Source organism: Lycium barbarum, chromosome 8, assembly GCF_019175385.1.
Source record: "Lycium barbarum isolate Lr01 chromosome 8, ASM1917538v2, whole genome shotgun sequence".
In the NCBI taxonomy this organism is placed as follows: Eukaryota; Viridiplantae; Streptophyta; class Magnoliopsida; order Solanales; family Solanaceae; genus Lycium; species Lycium barbarum.
The window spans coordinates 104,039,005-104,062,754 of NC_083344.1; the positions used below are offsets into that span (position 1 = coordinate 104,039,005).

Genomic DNA, 23,750 nt, shown 5'->3' on the forward strand with positions numbered 1-23,750 from the left:
TTGTCCCTGTCAAGCTCAAAAGCACAACTAGCATTTTCGTTAGAACAACTTGGGGGAGGGGAAGCGAAATAATTGGGACAATCACCCCAATGTCCACCTTGACCACCACATATATTACAAATACTCTCATCATAGGATTGAGACGGTGCACACATCTCTCTCCCGGGAGCATATTCACAATCTTGCCAAAAGTGGGGTCCTTCACAATATGGACATGGGTCATTAAAATATGGATTACAACCATCAAACCCATTTTCATTCCAAGATGCCATGTTTTTTTTTTTTATAAAGATAAAATAAAGCAAAGAAAACAACTACACTAATATTCACAAGTTTGGACCAAAGCAAGCAAGCTTAAATCCCAAACTAACCTAAATACGCCAAATTGTTCCCCGGTAACGGCGCCATTTTTGATAACGTCCAAATACACTCCTCAAAGAGAAAGTGTACACGGTCGTATGCAATATATTTACCCAACTATGAGTCGGGGTCGATCCCACAGGGAACAATATGCTAGGCGATTAAGAAAGTAAGGAACTTTCACCAACTACGCTAAAGCCAAACGATAAATGATATTTTGGTTTATGGAGAAAATTATAACTAATGCGAAAATATAAACTAACCTAGAAAGCGAGTAAAATGATCAATGGCCACAAGCATGGATAATGGGAGATTACACTCAAGTAACGATCCAACGTATTTTACGATTTTACAACTAAGAGCGGGTTTGTGTTGATAGATAATGGTATCTAAAATCTCATTGAAAGTCTTCCAACCAAATCAATGAATTTCACTCTAAGCTTTTCCAAGCCTTAGAGTGTGATATTAGGCACAATCAATTTAACCTCAAGTAACTATCCTCTTCCGAGCTCAAGTTATTAGATGAGTTTAATGACCCAAATTCTTGTTAATTAATCTTTCCCAACCTAGATTTCCTCTTCCGAGCTCAATCTAAGTAAATGGGTGAGTCCTAGGGTTAGCTAATCCCTTTGGAAACATTCAAGAATGAGATTAATTAAATCAACAAAGACCCACTTCAATAGCAATAAGAATCATTCAATACATAAGCAAAACAAGAGTTTCATTCACCACTTTAATCATAGAATATTTCCATAAACAAGATTCAAGTGAAGAAAATAAATACTACACACTTAGATATGCAATACAAAGCAAGGAATTGAAGAAATGAATTAAAGGTTTAAGAAATACTCAACCAAATCTTCAAATCTTCAACCCCAAAGTGTGGTATAGAAACCTACTCTCCAAAACTTGCAAAAAAACTGTCAAAGATAAATATTACAAACCCTAAAAGAGTATTTATATCATTCCAAAAAACGGGAACAAAATCTGGACCAAAATACCCTCTTACACAACATGCTGCACCACATGCTATTCGCATGTTCAACATGCTAATCGCATGTGGTGCCAAAACCGTAGCATGTGGTGACAATTTCCTCTGTCACCACATGCTGCACCACATGTTACTCGCATGTTGCACATGCTGCACCATATGTTGCACTCTGCGAGTAACATATGGTGCCATTTTCACTGGCAGCAGATGCTGCTAGCATGTTCAACATGCTGCACCACATGCTATTAGCATGTGGTGCCAGAAACGTTGATTTGTTCTATTTTTGCTCTATTTTAATCCGTTTTGCTCCGTTATGCTCTCCGGGCATCTTTTCCTACAAAACAACATAAAAACACAAAAAGTAACAACAAAAGTGCTTAAGGAGTCACAAAAGCTTAAGGAATTAGCGTCGAATATCGCGTAATTTCACGACTCATCAGTTTATCTAGCTCAATGATTTGTTTACCATGATATTAACATAGAGCATTTAAGCAGATCCATAATACTCAGGTAAGAAAACAGTAATTGAAGCATCCAATGAGTTCATAGGCATGATTATGACACACAATTAAACAGGACTCAAACAAACAGCTTATAGACAAATTGGTGGGTTAACAAATGTCACACACAGCATGGTTTGAACAATATTCAACTGAACAAGCTTATAGGCATGCTAGTGGCCAAGTAATCTGATTTAACACACATTTATTTGGAACAATAACTAGACTAGGTTGAACCATGTTAACATCTCACTGATTCAAATAAATTCTAACCAAAATACAAGATTTGCCATCATTTTTTGATTGACTAGAGCTTATAATAGAGATTAGGCTAAACTATAATATACTGAGGGTCAACATAGCACATAGTCAAGTGGGAGACATTTAGCTTATGCTAATCCAAACAGAACATAATAGACATGACAATAATGGCTAACTCATCAAGCTAATTTAGCAAAATACTTAGAACACATTGTACACACTACTGACTTGGCTACTCTAACAACATGTTATCATATTAAAATCATATTTGACTAACAAAAGAAAAAGCAAGCTAAATAAACATTACTACTACTTATTTAAGATAAATAAGCATGCTTATACAGGTTAATGACTGAATTAAGCTAAACTTGAACTAAGCTGACAACTAAGCAGGTACAAGCTACTAAACTAACCATAAACAAGCTAATGACAAATCGACATATGCTAGATCAGACTAAACTAATTAACTGATTTATATGCTGAAATTACACCAGCCTAATCTAAGCAGAATTGGAATAACATCTATTAACATTATCAAACTACCTAACTAACAAACATGTAAAGCACATAAAACACATAACACAAACAGAAAATGCTTAATTCACTGATAAAAAAAATAAAAGGGATGTTTGCTGACCTTCTTCGGATGCAGCGAACAGGGTGCGGGGGTTTCGATATACACTCGAACACTACAAAATCTGAGCTTGCATGCACTCGGATTCGAAGCAATACCAGGGGAAAAAGAAAACAGAAAATGATTTAGTATTTTTTTTTTGAATCAATATCAAGAAATATTGTGACTGCTGAAACTAATATTTTCTAGGGGAATTTGGGCGGCTGACCCTCTCTCTAAATGACTCAAGAAAAAGATTATTTATAGGAAACATCTAGGGTTTCCTAAGGTTCAAAACTGGGCGGGATTTAAGGTTCAAACGTTCGGATTTTTTTTTTGGTGGGTCTTTTACCCACCCGACCAGAAAGGAGAGAAATAGACAAAACCATTAAAATTTGTACCCGAAAAATGAAAAAGAACTGATAAGAAAAAGATTTCAATTTCACAAACGAACGAAATCCATTAAAACTCAGATCCAAAACAGAAAAAGGAAGAAGACGACGACTTACAATGGTTGAACACTGACGGGGAAAGGACGAGCATTAATTGCCTTTCCCCGAAATGGCCATGCACGACCTGGGTTTGCGAAAGTTTGCTGCAAAATTTCCATTGGCGTCGGGTAGAGAGAGGGGAAGGAGAAAAAAGGGGCGCGTCTGTTAGAGTTCGAAAACAAACAAACTATGCACAGAAATGGGGATGGTCAACTCTGTCCATGGTTAAAGGGAAGGTGGAGTTTAACTGGAAATGGCGGAAGGGAGAGAAAGAAAAGGGGGGGGGGGGGTGTGCGACGTTGAAGATGAATGAAAACCTAATGGCCTCATCTTTGTTAAAACGAGCGGGTCGGTTCGGGTAGTGGGCCGGGTCAATTCAACCGGGTGTGGGCTGGGTGAATTAAAAATGTGGGCTGCTGAGTTGAATATTGTTTTGGGCTGGTCCGGAAAAAAGATTTGTGGGTTGATTGTAAATGGACTGGTCTGAGGACGCTTGGTTGATTGGGCTTCTAAATTTGCATAAAAGACCTCCTTCAATTAATTATATATTAGCGTGTGTTAAAATATTACTTACTATAAAATATATGTATCGCTACACAAATAAAAATTTATACGATGTCATAATAGCCGTGCGATAATATTTTTTAAGTAAATGCTATTGTTTAATTGCAAGAAATAAATGCGATGCGTGTGTGCATAAGCCGGTAAAAATAAAATGTTAATAATAATAATAATAATAATAATAATAATAATAATAATAATAATAATAATAATAATAATAAGAGAAACGACGGTATTAATTAAATTGTGGTAAAGTATAAATGATTATTCTTAAGCTATCAAGAGACATTAGAAACGCGAATAAATAATTGGGAAAAAGACGGGACAAAATTGGGTGTCAACATTCATCATGTCTCATCTTCCGAGCAACTTGCAAGTATATTTACTAAGTCATTACCTTCTATCAGATTCACCGATTTGGTTAGCAATCTGAACGTTCGAACCTTCCGCTCAGATTGAGGGAGGGTGTTAGGAAATATTCTGCAATCATTTAGCAGATTCATAGGATATTTAGTATTTACTATGATTGATTGTATTACCATATATGTAGCCTAGTATTTATTACATTTCCATTATGTGTATTGTAATTGTACTCTAAATACAAGATACCCACTTTGTTGGGTCATTACACCAAAATATATTCAAGTATTTGAAATCACGATGATTTGAAGTTGAAGTTTTATTTGGACATGTAATTTGAATTTCTTTAGTTGTATTTTTTTTTTCATAGAGATGAAAATCCCACAAGTTATGAAAACCATCAAATTTTTCCCAATTTTATACAATCTTATCAAATGAGCAAATCATAGTTCATAACAAAGTTAATGCGCTACTAGAAGGCCTTTCCAAAAAAAAAAATATAACATCAATTGATCAAACTTTAGTTCAACAAAAAGAAAAATTGAACATGAGTTGTAGTGTAACTATTAATATAATACCCTCACATGGTTAGTAAGAGTAAATTTGTTATAAATATACTACCAACTTGCATGTCTTTTAATATTTGATATAAATAGTTAGTAAACATGGTTGGTGAATATATCTACCAACTTACGGATATTTTTTTTATAAATATAAACTTATGGGTAGGGGTGTACATGGACCGGATTGGTTCGGATTTTTTAAACACCAAACCAAACCAATCGCGTCGGGTTTTTAAATTTATACACCAAACCAAACCAATAAAAATCGGGTTTTTCAACCTCAGGTTTTCTCGGGTTTTTCGGGTTTTTTTTTTTGAAATAGTCTTGATACAATACATATAACTTTTACTTCAAATATTTTTGTCCTAGTAAGATACAACTATATAATTAAGGTGTTTTTTAAGAAAATAACACAAAATGTGAGAAGAGTGATGACATTGTATTAAAATATTCAACAAAAACTAATAAAATTGGTTAAAATAAATATTGCTAATTAACAAGCCATGAAGAAAATGACCATAATCTAAAAATACTAAGTCATGCTAAAATAAGCACGGCTAATAAGTATTAATTACATGACAAAGAAAAAAAAACTTAAGTTATATATTTTCACTCTCTAAACTAATTATGCAAAATTAAAGAATAGATATCCAACATTATTGTCATTCCTAGTGATAAATTGAATTTCTTTTGTTAGCGTTAGTGTTGAGCTGGTTTTGGTTTGACCTTTATTTGAGTTACAAATATCCATAGGATATAAAACTTATTGACATTCAAAATTCTAAGTTCAAGCTTGAATAATATGATAATAGATAAAAAAAAACTACGAAAAAATAAAATAAATATTTATAAATTCCATTACAAATAAATATTTTTATGTATAAAATATTTTAAAAATTGAATACATGTAATATCGGGTTGATTTGGTTCGGTTTGACTTTTTTTAGTTAAAACCAAACCAAACCAATTATGATCGGGTTTTTTTTCTCAATACCAAACCAAGTCAAACCAAACTACTAGTAGGGTTTTTTTTTCGGTTTGACTCGGTTTATCGGTTTGGTGCGGTTTGCCGGTTTACTTTGTATACCCCTACTTATGGGTCAAATTTTACATTAAAAAAAATTGAAATCATGATTTGGAATCTCAAATCATGCCTCTTTGAATGATTTGAGATTTAAAATCATAATATGAAGTTGAAGTTTAAATTTTATGCAAATTGCATAAACAAAAACTAATTTGGAGTCACAATCTGAAATCATGATTTCATATAATATTTCCAAACGCCCACTAATAAATGGACAAAGTCAATTGCGTAGAATAAAACCAAAAAAAAAAAAAAACGTTTTGTGGACACAGTTTTTGACCTGACATTAATGAGGCACTGAAAATGTTAAACTAGCATAATCATTATACAAGCAACTCTATAGAAGTTTTAAAAAGACAAATCAAAGGTCATATCTGGTGGAAAAATAATTTTAATATTAAAAAAGAAAGTTATAAAAAAATAATATCTAGATTCATTTTTCCTTTGCAATCGACGCGTTATTAGCTTTAACATTGGCTTCATTTCTTTATTGGCATTATTCTATTTCCATTTTCCTCAGCATCTTTATTGCTTACAATTATCTATATATGCTCGGTCTTTTTGTCCTTTTTGGGTGAGATAAGATGGGGTTGGGATCCAGTAATCTTTGCTCCAGTATTGTTCAATAGATATCTAAGATCATGACACGTTATCAAGTTATAATCTAATGGCTGCTACTTTTTGTACTAAAGAACAGAGAATAATGCATTGTCAATTTTTTTTCTCTCCAATATCTCTCCTTTTCCGTGCCTTTAAGAGAGCTAAGAACTAGGATCCTACCCGGCTTTCCCCTCCTTTTTCACTGCATCTTCATCTATTTTGTCCCAAGATTGAAACCCCGAATTATCATGGTGGAAAGATCTCTAACTTATTTACGGTTTTAGTGGTTTATAGGAAGCAAACAATTTATGCTAATTTAGCTTGCTGGAACAGATGAAGAAAAAAAGTGGTATGCAGACCCTTTTTCCGTGTCTTTTCAATAAACAATAATCTGAAGTGTTAACATGTTAGGTGTGGAATTGGCCAAACAAGTCAATTCTTTTGTTCACATAGTCGTGATGTAAGCGCTTACCTCATGATAGTCGTGATGTAAGCGCTTACCTCATCATAGGAAATTCATTCCTATAAATAGGTAGCTTATGGTTCATTTGTAAACACACCAAATTGAAGAAGACAACACATCCCAAAGAGAGAGAAAAATCTAAGAGAAATACTCTTAGTGAAAGGCCTAAGTAAGAGAAGGTCTTTGAGAGAATTTTCTGTGGTAAAATTCTTGAGTGTAATTGGGATTGGGGTTGTGAGGTTGAGTGTTGTAAACACTTGTAATATTTCTTCTTTAATAAGATCTGCAGCAGCAATGTGGACGTAGCTCTCACATTGAGGGTGAACCACTATAAATCTGTGTGTGTTATTTATTCTTCGCTTACATCACGGCGTAAGTAGGTTCTGTCTAAGGAGGTTGGTATTTAAGTGGTCCAGCTGTGACCCTCCAATCTTTCCTGGGAACCTGCTTACAAAGGTCGGATTTGGGATTCAAATCCTAACAACTGGTATCAGAGCAACAGGTTGTGTTGTGATTTAGAAACGATGGGAGGCGAAGATGGTACGACGCACGGCATCGGTAAATTCGATGGTACAGACTTTGCGTTCTGGAGAATGCAAATTGAAGATTATTTATATGGCAGAAAGCTTCATGAACCTCTGAGTCCGAAACCAGAGGAGATGAAGCAAGCAGATTGGAATCTCCTCGACAGACAAGTTCTGGGAGTCATTCGGCTGACGCTGTCGAAGAACGTTGCTCACAACGTGGCAAAAGAGAAGACCACCGCAGATATGATGAAGGTATTGTCTGACATGTATGAGAAACCTTCGGCAAATAATAAGGTATTTCTCATGAAGAAACTATTTCATCTAACGATGATGGAAAATGCTCATGTTGCTGCACACGTAAATGAATTCAATACCATTGTAAATCAATTGTCATCGGTAAAAATTGACTTCGATGATGAAGTACAAGCTCTAATTTTGTTGGCATCCCTACCAAATAGTTGGGAGCCAATAAGAGCAGCAGTTAGTAATTCTGTCGGCAGTGACAAACTAAAGTTCAACGATGTTAGGGATCGTATCCTTGCTGAGGAGGTGCGCAGGACAGATTCGGGAGAGGCATCGACGAGTTCTGCTTTTAATGTTGAAAACAGAAGCAGAAATTATGACAGAAACTACAACCGAAATAGGGGCAGATCGAAGTCAAGGAATGGCAGGGGTCAATCCAGACCAGGACGAACACATGAGTGTTGGAACTGTGGAAAACCAGGTCACTTCAAGAAGAACTGCAGGGCGCCAAAGAAGGAGGACAACAAGGGGGATGGAATCAACGCTGCTACGGAAGACATTGGCGATGCGTTGTTGCTATCGGTTGACAGCCCGATAGACTCTTGGGTGCTTGACTCAGGAGCGTCCTTTCATACCACCCCACATCATGATATAATGACAAACTACGTGGCTGGGAATCTCGGCAAAGTTTATTTAGCCGATGGAGAGCCGCTAGATGTTGTTGGCACGGGAGACATTAATTTGAAGATGTCAAATGGATCCTCGTGGAAGATTACAAAAGTTAGACATGTTCCAAAGCTGATGCGAAACCTGATCTCAGTAGGTCAGCTTGATGATGAGGGATATGATCTCAATTTTGGTAATGGGTCTTGGAAGATGGCGAAAGGTGCTATGGTAGTTGGCCGAGGAAAGAAGATTGGCACTCTCTACATGACGACTAGCTGTCGTGATACTGTTGCTGTGGTTGACAACACAAAGAAGACAGATTTGTGGCATTGTCGGCTTGGGCATATCAGCTAGAAGGGGATGAAGCTGTTGGTGACAAATGGCTTAATTCCGGAGCTGAAGACGGTGGACCTTCATACGTGTGAGAGCTGCATTCTCGGAAAACAAAAGCGAGTAAGCTTCTCAAGTGCAGGCAGAGAGTTGAAGGTTGAAAAGCTGGAATTGGTGCACACAGACGTGTGGGGACCTACCACTGTCCCCTCTCTTGGAGGATCACACTACTACGTGACCTTCATTGATGATTCAACCAGGAAGGTATGGGTTTATTTTATGAAAAATAAATCCGATGTGTTTAGTGTATTCAAAAGATGGAAAGCCATGGTTGAGAATGAAACAAATCTCAAGTTGAAGTGTTTGAGGTCCGACAACGGCGGAGAATACACTGATGGTGATTTCAAACGGTACTGTGCCGATAATGGGATCAAGATGATGAAGACTATTCCTGGAACGCCGCAACAAAATGGAATAGCCGAAAGAATGAACCGAACGTTGAACGAGCGTGCTCGGAGTATGAGAATACACTCTGGACTGCCTAAGACATTTTGGGCAGATGCAGTCAATACCGCGACCTTCTTAATTAACCGAGGACCGTCAGTTCCCTTGGATTTCAGAATTTCAGAAGAAGTCTGGAGTGGCAAGAAGGTAAATCTTTCATTTCTGAAAGTGTTCGGTTGCTTATCATATGTTCATAATGATGATACGGCTAGAAGCAAGCTTGATCCAAAATCAAAGAAGTGTTACTTTATTGGCTATGGTGACACCGAGCTTGGTTACCGATTTTGGGATGAACAAAATCGGAAGATCATCTGAAGCAGGAATGTTGTCTTCAACGAAGAGGTGCTGTACAAAGACAAGTTGCAAAAAAATTCAGAATGTCAGGACAAGGAATCGGAAATAGTCGATTTGAGGGACTTCCCGACACCTGAGCCGCAGCCAGGTACAGCCGAGGCAGAGGAACAAACAATCCGAGAAGGTGCTGATGAAAGTGCTGATTCTGAAACAAATGAACAGACGCCAATCACAGAATTGCGTAGATCATTCAGGATCAGGAAGCCGCTTCACAGGTACTCTCCATCCCTCAACTACATTCTACTCACTGATAGAGGGGAGCCGGAATGTTATGAAGAAGCAATGCAAGTCGATGAATCGACTAAGTGGGAGCTGGCAATGAAGGATGAGATGGATTCACTATCGGCAAATCATACATGGGAATTATCCGAGTTGCCAAAGGATAAGAAGGCATTGCAAAACAAATGGGTTTATCGGATAAAGGAAGAACCCAATGGAAGCAAGCGTTATAAAGCAAGGCTGGTTGCAAAGGGATTTCAACAGAAAGAAGGCATTGACTATACGGAGATATTCTCTCCCGTAGTCAAGATGGTGACTATCAGAACTGTTCTTGGGCTGGTAGCAAAGGAAAATCTACATCTGCAACAGATGGACGTGAAAACTGCATTTCTTCACGGTGATCTAGACGAGGAAATCTACATGCGACAACCGGAGGGATTCAAAATCAAAGGAAAGGAGAATCTGGTGTGCAAACTTCAAAAGAGTCTGTACGGACTAAAACAGGCTCCAAGACAGTGGTATTTAAAGTTTGACAGCTTTATGAAGAAAGCTGATTTTTCAAGGTGCGAGGCAGATCACTGCTGTTACTTCAAAAAAATTGAAGACTCGTACATGATACTGCTACTCTATGTCGACGACATGCTAATCGTAGGAGCAAACCTACAGGAGATTGATCGGTTGAAAAAAGGGTTATCGGAAGAGTTTGCAATGAAGGATTTGGGAGCTGCAAAGCAAATCCTTGGGATGAGAATCGACCGAAGCAAGGAGGGCATCAAACTCTCACAAGAAGAATATGTGAGGAAAGTTATCAAAAGGTTTAACATGCATGATGCCAAGCCAGTCAGCACTCCCTTGGCTGGACACTTTCGGTTGTCAAAGGACCAGTCGCCGACAACCGAGGATGAGAAGAAGCAGATGGACAAGATACCTTATGCATCTGCAATCGGTAGTCTTATGTATGCAATGATATGTACAAGGCCAGACATTGCACATGCAGTGGGAGTTGTCAGCCGATTTATGAGCAATCCGGGAAAGCAACACTGGGAGGCTGTGAAGTGGATATTCAGATATCTGAAAGGCAGCTCGAGTTCAGCTCTGTATTTCCGAAAATTAAAAACAGGATTGCAAGGGTATGTTGATGCTGACAACGGTGGTGATATTGATAGCAGAAAGAGCACATCCGGGTATGTTTACACATTCGGAGGTACTGCAATCTCTTGGGTTTCCAAGTTGCAAAAGATAGTAGCTCTCTCTAGTTGTGAGGCTGAGTACGTTGCTGTGACGGAGGCCACAAAGGAAATGATGTGGCTACAATCTTTTCTGCGGGAATTGGATCAGGACCACGAGGGAAGTGTGCTATATTGTGATAGCCAAAGCGCCATTCATTTGGCAAAGAACCCGGTTTACCATGCTCGAACGAAGCACATACAACTCCGGTACCATTTCATTAGATCAGCTTTGGAAGATGGAGCGCTAGTGCTTGAGAAGATCGCAGGGAGTCAGAATCCAGCAGACATGCTGACAAAGGCAGTGACGATAGACAAACTGAAGCTATGCTCAACTTCAGTTGGCCTGCACGAAGTATGAAAGTAGGAAAGAGTTGCTGCATCGATCAAAGTGTGAAGACAAATTAAAATTAGTCTTCAAGTGGGAGATTTGTTAGGTGTGGAATTGGCCAAACAAGTCAATTCTTTTGTTCACATAGTCGTGATGTAAGCGCTTACCTCATGATAGTCGTGATGTAAGCGCTTACCTCATCATAGGAAATTCATTCCTATAAATAGGTAGCTTATGGTTCATTTGTAAACACACCAAATTGAAGAAGACAACACATCCCAAAGAGAGAGAAAAATCTAAGAGAAATACTCTTAGTGAAAGGCCTAAGTAAGAGAAGGTCTTTGAGAGAATTTTCTGTGGTAAAATTCTTGAGTGTAATTGGGATTGGGGTTGTGAGGTTGAGTGTTGTAAACACTTGTAATATTTCTTCTTTAATAAGATCTGCAGCAGCAATGTGGACGTAGCTCTCACATTGAGGGTGAACCACTATAAATCTGTGTGTGTTATTTATTCTTCGCTTACATCACGGCGTAAGTAGGTTCTGTCTAAGGAGGTTGGTATTTAAGTGGTCCAGCTGTGACCCTCCAATCTTTCCTGGGAACCTGCTTACAAAGGTCGGATTTGGGATTCAAATCCTAACATAACATTCATCATTATTATCTCAACGCTACTGATCACATAATCTAAGCAATTAGTACAACTCAGACCAACCTCTTAATCATCTTCTCAGTTACCAAGCCAGGGGCTGGTTTCTAAATTCTAAAAGAAGATGCAAGGACGTAAGTTTGATAGCTGTGAATTGAAGCTAACCGGATATTAAGAATGAATTATCTTTTGTATTTTAAGTGCCAATAAATCACAGCCACTAGATTATAATTTGATGATGTGGCATGATCTTAAGTATGTATTGAACAATACTGGACAAAAGACTCAACCCGATAAGATGGTATGCACTGAATAAACAATACCAAATTAAGGGGTTATGACATAATGGGAAGCAATATAAATAACAGCTTCCATTACACAATTCATATCAAACCAATAAGTCAACCAAAACAATTCTAGGAGAGATGGAATGGGAATGGAGCTATCTGTTTGTTTCTGCAATAATCTTGTTACCAGCTTTCATCCTATTTTTTTCTCAGAAAAAGTCTAAATGTTCCTACAAATTACCTCCCGGACCACCAGGATTACCAATTTTTGCTAACATGTTTGAACTAGGAATCGAACCGTATAAAAGAATGGCAGGTCTAAAACAGAAATATGGTCCTGTTTTGTGGTTAAAACTTGGCCCCTCAATCAAGATTATGGTTGTTCAAACAGCTCAGGTTGCTGCAGAGTTATTCAAGAACCATGATATTTCCTTTGCAGATCGACCAATGGTCGATGTAAATTTAGTGCACAATTACTATCAAGGCTCTATGGCTCTAGGCCGATATGGCTCCTTTTGGCGCTTTCAAAGGCGGATATGTACCGTGGAAATGTTCGTACACAAAAAAATCAGTGAAACAGTGCCAGTTAGGCGAAAATGTGTCGATAATATGTTAAAATGGATAGAGAAAGAAGCGAATTCTGCTGAAAAAGGAAGTGGGATTGAGGTTACGCGTTTTGTGTTCCTGGCATCCTTTAATATGCTAGGCAATTTGATTCTGTCGAAAGACCTGGCTGATCCAGAATCCGAGAAGGCCTCGGAGTTCTTCAATGCCATGAAGGGAATCATGGAATGGTCAGGTAGTACTAATGTTTCTGACATATTTCCATTTCTTAGAAAGTTCGATTTACAAAAATTGAGGAAGAAGATGACGCGAGACATGGGGAAGGCCATGGAAATCGCGACTATATTTCTCAAGGAACGCGAGGAAGAACGAAAGAGGGGTTCGGAGAAGGGGAAAGATTTCTTGGATGTGTTGCTTGAATTTGAAGGTACTGGAAAAGATGAACCAGCTAATTTATCAGAACATGAGATCAAGATATTAATAATGGTAAGTTTCTTAAATCTCTAAACTTCCCTTTTCAACATTAGTTTGCATTTCAACCAGTGGTATTTGGAGCATAAAACACTCTTCCAATTTGACTGAGATATTAATTTTCTACTTTGGATCTTGTACTTTTCATTATTGCTCAATTTTGCCTGTACTTTTCATTATTGCTCAATTTTGCCTTCCATGTCACTTTTAGTCCATTCAAACCATTTCCGTTAGCAAATACGAAATTCTCTCATATTTGCTCTTACAAGTAATAGAGGTTCAGCTTGAATTGAGTGGATTACACGTCTGTAAATTCTTTGAAAAAAAATTATCTTAAATTTGCCTCTCAACTTTTGATTATGGTTTAAAGTTACCCTCAAATCGGAGTATCGCAAGGGCTCAAGGGCAAAAACAAGACCTTTACCTAACAATGGGTTGACATTAGACCATGAGTGACGACTAGAGTTCCATTAGCGGTCAAGGGAAAAACGACTCTTTTGAGTACTCCACCACTGCCTAGTATTTGTTCTGCAGTACATGTTCGTACTTTATACCATGAAATTTACCTCACTTTATGAGTTAACTAATTATTTACACTAAGGGTACATAATACTAAAACTGTTCCATATGTATGAAACATCAGGAAATGTTTTTAGCCGGTTCAGAGACGACTAGCAGCAGCGTAGAATGGGCACTAACAGAACTCATGCGCCATCCAGGAGCAATGAGCAAAGTGAAAACAGAGATATCAAAAGTAGTAGGACCAAACAGGAAGTTTGAAGAAAGTGACATTGACAATCTTCCTTATATGCAAGCTATAATCAAAGAATCACTTCGTTTACATCCTCCTCTACCTTTCTTGATCCCAAGAGAGACAATTCAAGACACCAAGTTCATGGGGTATGACGTACCAAAAGGCACTCAAGTGTTGGTAAACGCTTGGGCGATTGGAAGAGATCCTGAATGTTGGGAAGACCCTATGAGTTTCAAGCCTGAGAGATTTCTTGGCTCAAAAATAGACGTGAAGGGTCAGCATTATGAGCTAATTCCATTTGGTGCTGGACGGAGGATGTGTGTTGGCCTGCCTTTAGGCCATCGCATGATGCATTTCACTCTGGGATCACTGCTTCATGAATTCGAATGGGAGCTTCCTGAGGGTGTCTCTCCTAAATCTATCAATATGGATGAAAGCATGGGAGTAACAGCCAGAAAAAGCGACTCTTTAAAAGTAATACCAAAAAAGTCTTAAGAATTTACAGCTTGTCTGGATAGTAGTTACGTATCATTTCATAATGTATCGCATTGTAGTGTATTGTATTATTTAATTTGACAAATATAATATTTGGATAGATTATATTGTTTCCATTGTTACATACAATAAGTAACAACCATCCAAACAAGCTGTTTATCGTAGTAAATCTAATCGAGCCAACAAGTATTTTGAGTCTTTATAATTATGCTTTGTGCACATTTTCTTAAAAAATAATTATATTTTTAGTGCTTGCTGGAGTTTCTATTAGTACTAAATTTTTCTTTACCTAGATCTTTGTCAAACAAGATTATAATTTGGAGAAATTCGCACGTGACTGATGTTAATTGGTAAAGTAATACTATTAGTTAACTCTTCCACTTTCACATTTATCCCGTGAATTAGTACCTTTCCTGGTTATGCGTCACTATCTTTGTCATATTACAACTTCATGATGGAAAATATTTACACGCATTTAATGTTTGTATTAAGCAAATGAACTCAGGACGCGTGTCTTTGCAAAATTTATCAGTTAATCATAGTTAATTTACGGGAAAAAAAACATAAGTTACACCTTGTTACCTATTGTTGTCCGAAAAAGTCATTTACACTTATTGCTTTACGAGCTACTTATTACCCCTTATTCTTATTTTAAGTGTAACTAATACCATATTGTATTATAAACTATACACACTGATACAATATTGTATCTAGTTGACTCAGACAGGAACTTCCCAACTAAAATAAGCTAGCAATTATTTTAAATATGATGTGCAAAGAGTCGTAGATAAGACATTATTACATCCCATAGCCAACGGGATATAATATTCAGCAGCAAAGAGACTCCATTATTTGGGTCCGCAGCAATCATGTCTCTTTGCAAGAGGTTCCATTATTTGGGTCCGCAACTATAAGTTGGTGGACTTCACAAACTGAGGGTCCGATGGAATTTTTTTTGGGCAAAAAACGTGTATCTATATATTATTTTAAAAACATGAATATTAATGTTGGTTGACTAAAATATTCTTCAAATATTAAACGACTTTTATATCCGAGTTCTAATTCTTTTTCTTTTTTTAACATACTTTAAACCTAAAAAGAAAAATCTTAGGAGTATTCTTTGGGACATACTTAATCCTACTATAACTGGAAACTTATCTCACTAATTGACCCATGTATTCTTTTATTATTCTTCGTTTAATCTTTGCCATTTGTTTGTGTCTTGGCCACTTTTTATAATTGAGTTTTCACATTTGTCAAGGCTTAAAAATTTGTAATAACAATAAGGCAACTTTATGAAATTTGAGGACAACTACGAGAAGAATTAAAGGACTTCTTTTTTCTCTAGACTATAGCAATTGAATAAAAATATAAGTTATATTGATAAATATTTAATCAAATAATGGATAGAATTTAGAGAATCAAGTTGAAGTTTGTTTTTTTTTTTTTTTTTGTTAGAAAGACGGATAATTTCAACTTGAAAGTCTAAATTACAAAGTCGGCCGTAAGTTGAGGCAGGAATGGGTCGTTAAGTAAGTTCACACAATGTCCAAAAATAATTAGTAATAATTAATTTGATCAAGTTTAGAAGCCATTTTTTTTTAATGCTTATTTTAGAGAGTTAAGGTATTTTGCCAAGCTTTTAGAAAGGAAAAAAAAAGTGTTTTGGAGAATAGCAGAAGCTTAAGAAGTAGCTTTTCTCAAAAAACATTTTGGATTCTCAGCCAAGCATAAATCGTAGATTTAATATTGATAAAAGTATTTTTTAAAATTGATTAGCCAAACAAAAACTGCTACTCTTTAAAAGTACTTTTTCAAAAAATACTTATAATAAAGATATTTATTTAAAATAAGCATATGTAGAATGTTTAATCAAACATGATATAAATAATATATATCTATTAAAACTATTATTTTAAATTGAGAGAACGTAAGTTGTGTACCAAGATTTAACTATACCAATACCATCGGGCGTGAAATTTGAATCTCCTATTCGTGAGAAAATAGGTATGATATGAAATAAGATGAATACTTTAGATATCATTTTCTTTATAATGATGATGCTACTAAATGATGGACTATTTTCATTCGTGTATACATGTTAATACTAAGACTACCTTATACAAACAGTTCGAATTTCTTTTTTTCTTGGAGCAATGTTAAGAAAAATTAGATAATAAGGAAGATATCAATAAAAAGAGATGCTTAAGAATCGAATTTATATTTTAAATTATTCTTCAAATTAAATAGTTCTATATTGGATAAGTTTTTGTTGCTTGAAACTTTAAAAAGTCGCATAATATTTTTTTCACTTATAAGAAACTTACAAAAATGATGAAACATTATAAAATAAGGTCACAAATAAGTAAATTATCTAATTTTAATTAATCACTGGAAGGTGGTTAACACGTGTCGGTTTTATGCTCACTTAATTTTTAATACTGAATTATTTAGTCGTAACATGTTTTCTATACGGGGAAAAAGAAGAAAAAGATAAATGCCGAGAACATCAATTTCAAAGAAATATTAAATCGATATAATCTTATATGATTAGTAATATTTTTGTAACTCATAACATAAATATATATAATTACAAATCATGTTATCTAATATGAGTATCTTTTACTATGATTAAGATTGACTGGAAATAACGTGCAACTGCACGTTTATAGAGACTAGTATACATAATAAGCACCAAATATTACAAAACATAACGAGAGTTTTCAGTTTTCAAAACATAATAATAGAAATCATACGAAACATATACAAAGGCATAGAAAATTAAAAAGGCAGAATTTTAGCCCTAATAAAGTTGCACTAATCATGCAATCACCATGATATTCTCTCCAATTATCTCCCCCTTCACAAAGTATATGATTTTCTTCCCTTATCTTTTTCATGTCCTGTTCACAAATCCAACTTCAGTTCCAATTCATCCCTGTTTTTCTCAATCCCCATTCAAGAAAATTTGATTTTTCATCCCTATTTTCTTCATCCTTTTCACGAATTAGATCTCATCAGCGTTGTCGTCGTTGGAGAAGAGAGGACAATATCGTTGATATTCTTAAACATAACAGAGAAGAACTCGCAAAACAGATTCTTTTCTTTTCTCATCTCTTTTCTTCTTCAGGGAATTCAACAATGAATTTCATCGAAGCTTTATTTTGGCATTCGGGTTTTATAGAACTATTATTGTTTGGGTATTGTTGCAAATAATTGGGAATATCTTTTGGATCTTGTTAATTTTCTACATAATTGCGGAATTTATTCACTACAAGCTAAGTATGAAGAACAACTTAACAATCATTTTCTATTGAAGGGAGAAGAGGGCATTTTTACATTGCAAAATGTTCAACTAAACTGCCAATACATGTGAATGGACTATTTGTACATTTTTGTCCACCGACTTCTTTATAGTCACGTGACTAGCACGTATAGACGCTAACTAACATCTAACAACAGCTAATCCTTGCCAGCTCAGCAGTTTAACTACTTAATTGCTTATGATGTTGCTATGCATACTTCATTACTCCCCTCAAGCTGGAGAGTGGTAAACATCTAGCACTCCAAGCTTGGATAATAACAAATGATGCTGACTTGCTCCAAGTCCTTTGATTAAAACATTTGCCAGTTGCAATCTAGTTTTGAGATACTGTGGCTTGATCAAGCCTGATTTCACTTTCTCTCTAATGAAGTGACAATCAATCTCAATATGCTTTGTTCTTTCATGGAACATTGGATTAGTAGAAATTTGGATAGCAACCTTGCTATCATAGGAAAAAATTAATAGGCTTCTCCACATAAACACCAAGATCCTGCAATAAACCAGTAATCCAGATCAGCTCAGCTACAGCAGCAGTTATGCTCCTGTATTCAGCTTTAGCTGAACTTCTACTAACAGTTGGTTGCTTCTTTGATTTCCAAGAAATAAGAGACTCCCCCAGTTTTACAACATAACCAGTGACAGATCTCCTAGTATTTGGGCAAGTAGCCCAATCTGAATTACAGTAACCAAATAATTGAGTAACTGATGTGGCGTGATTTTACGCCACAATCGATCCTTTTCTGCTACAAGTTTTACTTGTTTTTAAGCAAGTCTATGTGATTTTACGTGGTTTTTAGTGTTTTTCAGGAAATGGAACAAATTTGGAATGAAAACAGTTGAAAGTGCAGAAGTGGTCGTAAACTCAGTTTACGGTTCGTATTCTAAAATACGGGTCGTATTCCATGGGCGTATTAAAGAATTACAGAACCAGAAAGGCAGGCTAAGGACATGGTGATTTACGAACTTAGTTTACAAACCGTATTTCAGTTTACGGTCCGTATTTCAAGGCGTATTTAACCATTCGAGCATTTGGCAGAAAGTCGGAGTTTTGGAAGTTGAAAGACGACTGGGCAGTTTACGGGCCGTAAACCACTTTACGGTCCGTATTTCAAAAGATTGAAGTTGCTCACAACTGGAAGGACGACTTGGTCTTAAACCACTTTACGGTCTGTATTTCACTTTACGGACCGTATTTCGTATCGACGGGACCAAAGTGCAAATCTGCAACTTTCACGTTTTCAGAACCTATAAATAGTCATTGTAGGGTTTTAGTAGTTATGAGTTATTATATTTTTGTCTCTTGACTTAGAACATTAAATACTCTCTAGTTTTTGAAGGTTCAAACATCAATTCAAGTATTATCAATTCCTCTTTTCTTCAAAAGTAAGCAATTATGAATTCTTCAATTTCTTATTTCTTGTTTTTTGTCATGAGTAGCTAAATTCCCTTACTAGGGTTGTGAACCCAATGATGGGTGTTTTGTAATTGGGTTTGTGATTGATATACACATAATGAATTATTAGGGTTTAGTTATTCTTCATTTTTCATTCATAATTAATGGTTGCAAACATTGATTAAAGCCATAAACCTTGATTTATTTGGGCAATAATTAGGGTTGGTAAGAATAACTAACAAGGACTCAAAGCTTTAAACTTTGTTTAATAAATTCACGTAGGAATAAGAAGAATTTACTTGGCATTATTAATCGTTCTTCATAGTTACTTTCTTATATTTGGGAAAATCGTAGAAAGACATAATCTTTATTTATTGAGAAATAGTAGAGATTCATATAGAGATTAAGTGCATTCATATAATGATCCATTAGAAGTATATCAAGATCAATACCCATGATCATACACTCTATCTAACGGGAACACAACCTTAGTTTCTTTTACCATAAATTTCCACCAAAGCAAGTAGATAGCAATTAGTATAGAAAAACCAACTATTACCAAAATCATCGGATTAAGACATTAGACCTAAGCTTAGCATCCTACGACTTTAGTAACCTTTTCACACCATATTCCCTGTGGGATTCGACCCCAACCTTGTTGGGTTACTATATTTGACAACGTCCGCGTTATACCATTAATAGGTGTAATTTGAGCGTATCAAATTTTGGCGCCGTTGCCGGGGAATACGGTTTTGAAATTACTAAATAGGGTTTGCTTTTATTGAAGTCTTTTGCTTATTCTATCACACCTTGTTTGCTACTTTGTGTAAACCAGGTGAACATGAATCAAAATCAGCAAAATCAATGTGCTGGTAACCAGGGGAATCGGTTGAACAATCAGGCGAATGAATCAGATGATGAGAATATTTTCGCTGATCTTGTTCCAGAGGAGAACTATGCATCTGCTATTGTTCAGCCTTGAGTTGGAGCTGCAACTGTGAAAATTGACTCCTCTTTATACCAGTTGTTGAAACTTGAGGGATATTTCCGGAACTCTACTGAGAATGACCCTCAACGTCATTTGCAGAATTTTGTGGATGTGTGTGCTAATCACATCCAGAACAACCTTCCACAAGATGCTATTCGGTTGAGGTTATTCAAATATTCCTTAGCTGGAGAGGCAAGAACATGGTTCGAGAAGCTGTCCCGAAATTCGATTACTTCATGGGCAGAGATGGTGACTGCTTTTCTCACAAAGTGGCACCCCCTAGCAAGAAGGCTGAAATTCGTGACAAGATATATAAATTCAAGCAGCGACCGGGGGAACAACTATTTGAAGCCTGGGAAAGATTTAAGGAGTATTTGCAGAAGAGCCCGAATCATGGTTTTCCGGAACAAATATTAATGGAGAAGTTCTACCGAGGGCTAGATACAGTGACACAATCAGTTGCTAATAATGCAGCTGATGGTTGTTTCATGAACAAAACTTATCGACGAGTAACCACCATACTTAACAAGCTAACGACTCATAATCAGGCTTGGCACTCAAACAATGCTGATGTGGTACCGTATGGTAGTGCTATAATCCAGAATATAGTGAAGGAGAATCAAGACACCCATCAAACATTGGCAGAACTTGAAACAAATATTTTCTTGCTAACGAAGAAGTTTGATGAATCCCAAATCAAGAAGGTAAATGTTTGTGAGGATGATACAGTTTTGCCAAAAAGGGATGTACCATACTCAAGATGGTCCGTTCCATGATGGGCCACCTATGCAGGTTGAAGATGCTAATTATGTTAATAACTCTCAAGGGGGTTACCAAAGACAAAATTACCAAGGTGGTTATCAGAATCAGAATTAATGGATACCTCAGCAAGGTCAAGGTGCTTATAACAACTCTGGGAACTACAACAATAATTATGGTGGTGTGAACCAAGGGAGCTACAACAATAGCAACAATTTCGGGAACAAGAGTTCCAACCCTTATATACCACCGAAAGGGCAGTCAACAGAACAAGGTAGTTCGAAGGCTGAATCAATGCTTGAGAAGATTCTGGAAAATCAATCTAAGTCTGAAAGGACTTTATCTGGGCTGACAGAAACAGTGGGTTCCCATACAGCGGCTATTCAGAAGCTTGAGTCACAGATGAGGGATATTTCTAGAGAGCAGCACCCTCCTAAAAAGGGAGGACTTCTGAGTGACACTATTCAAAATCCCAAGAATGGGGGAGGCGGTGTAGACCGTGTGTTTGCCATCACTACTAGGAGTGGTAAAACACTCCAGGGGGCTGTTGAGAAGGTGATTGATCTTGAGCCGATAGATGAAGAGGATAAGGTGCAATCTGAAGCACCCATTATTGCTGATGAGAATCCTACTAACAAGAAGGTTGCTGATATTCCAGAGATGGTGAAGGAAGCTGATAACACAAGCAAGCAGGCTGTAAAAGGGGCTCTCTGCCTTTTGACGCAGCTTTTCAAATCTAAACCTCCTTTTCCTCAGAGGTTGGTAAATAAGAAGGAAGATGCTAAGTTCGAGAAGTTTTATGATCAGTTGAAGCAGTTATCTCTGAATTTTCCCTTTGGAAGCTGTCAAGGAGATGCCTGGTTTTGCTAAATATTTGAAGGATCTGCTGATCAAGAAGAAAACGGTGCAACATGAAACCGTGAGTTTGACTCACACTGTGAGTTCCATCATTTCAACTACAACTGTTCAGAAAAAAGGAGATCCTGGGGCATTCACCATTCCTTGTTCTATTGGGCACCATGATTTTGCTCGTGCTTTGTGTGATAATGAGGCCAATATTAATTTGATGCCCCTTGGTATATATAAACAATCAGGTTTGGGGATGCCAAGGCCGACTACTATGAGATTGCAAATAGCTGATAGGTCTATCAAAAGACCTGTTGGGGTGGTTGATGATATAATTGTGCAGGTTGGTGATTTTATGTTGCCCGCTGATTTTGTGATTCTTGACTGTGCTGTTGATCGGGACATTCCTATCATTCTGGGAAGACCTTTCCTTGCTACAGGGAAGGCTCTGATGGATTCGGAGAAAAATAAAATCAAGTTCCGAGTCAACAATGAAGAAGTAAATTTTTCAGGCTAGTAAAGGGATGAAGTTACCAAGTGCTTACGAGAGTATTTCGGTAATGATTCGTTTAATGTTGTTGATGAAGCAGAGGAGTTCAAGATGGAAGAAGAAAGTTTGGGTGAAGCTCTAGCTGGTATTCTTATGAATTTTGATGCTGAAGACATGGAAGGCTATGTGGAGACAGTTAATTCACTTGGTGGGTTGGGCTCATATTCATACCACCCAAAGAAGCTAAATCTTGATCTGGAAAATAGAACAACTCTTTCAGCAAAGCCTTCGATCATTGAGCCACCTAAGTTGGAGCTTAAGCAGCTCCCATCACATCTGAAATATGAGTTCCTTGGTCCAGACAATACATTACCTGGGATTGTTTCAGCCCTATTGACTGAGGAGAAGATTTTACAGCTTTTGGAGGTGTTGAGGGAGTATAGGCGTGCTATTGGTTGGACCGTAGCAGACATTCGAGGCATTCCATCTGGGATTTGTGAGCACAAAATCCAGTTGGAGAAGGATAGCAAACCGAGTGTAGAGCATCAGAGGCGACTGAACGAGAATATGCAAGAGGTCGTCAAGAAAGAGATCATCAAATGAGTGGATGGGGGCGTAGTTTACCCAATTGCTGATAGTAAATGGGTAAGCCCAGTCCAATGTGTTCCTAAGAAGGGCGACATCACTGTTGTGCCGAATGCAAAGAATAAGTTGATCCCGACCAGAACTGTCACCGGATGGAGAGTTTTCATGGACTATCGCAATCTTAACACAGCCACTTGCGAGGACCACTTCCCTATGCCCCTCATTGATCAGATGCTTGATAGGCTAGCAGGGTGTTCCTACTATTGCTTCCTTGATGGTTATTCGGGCTACAATCAGATCAACATTGCTTTGGAAGATCAGGAGAAGACCACTTTTACTTGTCCTTATGGGACGTTTGCATTTAGCCGGATGCCCTTTGGTTTGTGTAATGCACCAGCCACTTTTCAGAGGTGCATGATGTCAATCTTCTCTGACATGGTAGAGGACGTTTTGGAAGTATTCATGGATGACTTCTCGGTTGTGGGGGATTCGCTTGAAGACTGTCTTGGCCATCTGGGTCAAGTGCTTAAAAGATGTGAGGAGACAAATCTCGTGCTAAATTGGGAGAAGTGTCATTTTATGGTGAAGGAAGGAATCGTCCTCGGTCACAAAATCTCTGAAAAGGGAATCGAGGTCGATCAAGCAAAAATTGATGTGATTGCAAAACTTCCACCACCTATCTTAGTCAAAGGTGTCCGAAGTTTCTTGGGACATGCTGGGTTCTACAGGCGCTTGATCAAAGATTTCTCCAAGATTGCTAACCCAATGTGCAAGCTTCTTGAAAAAGAGGCTAAATTTGTGTTTGATGATAAGTGCCAGAAGGCATTTGAGGAGCAAAAAGAGCGTCTCACTACTGCTCCTATTATTGTTGCTCCTGACTGGTCCTTGCCATTTGAACTGA

The 23,750-nt window shown here is 37.1% G+C and overlaps 1 protein-coding gene and 1 non-coding gene across 2 annotated transcripts; one reads left to right on the top strand and one right to left on the bottom strand.

Annotated features, from left to right (window-relative positions):
- Positions 1-12,299: 12,299 nt before the first annotated feature.
- Positions 12,300-14,668, top strand: LOC132606502 (cytochrome P450 76A2-like). The gene is made up of 2 exons (XM_060320036.1): positions 12,300-13,229; positions 13,858-14,668. The coding sequence occupies exons 1-2, from the start codon at positions 12,318-12,320 to the stop codon at positions 14,461-14,463; spliced, it is 1,518 nt and encodes a 505-aa protein (XP_060176019.1). The 5' UTR covers positions 12,300-12,317; the 3' UTR covers positions 14,464-14,668.
- Positions 14,669-20,463: 5,795 nt separating this feature from the next.
- Positions 20,464-20,569, bottom strand: LOC132608513 (small nucleolar RNA R71). Its single transcript, XR_009570427.1, has one exon. It is a non-coding gene; the product is annotated as a small nucleolar RNA R71 (small nucleolar RNA).
- Between the last annotated feature and the right edge of the window lie 3,181 nt (positions 20,570-23,750).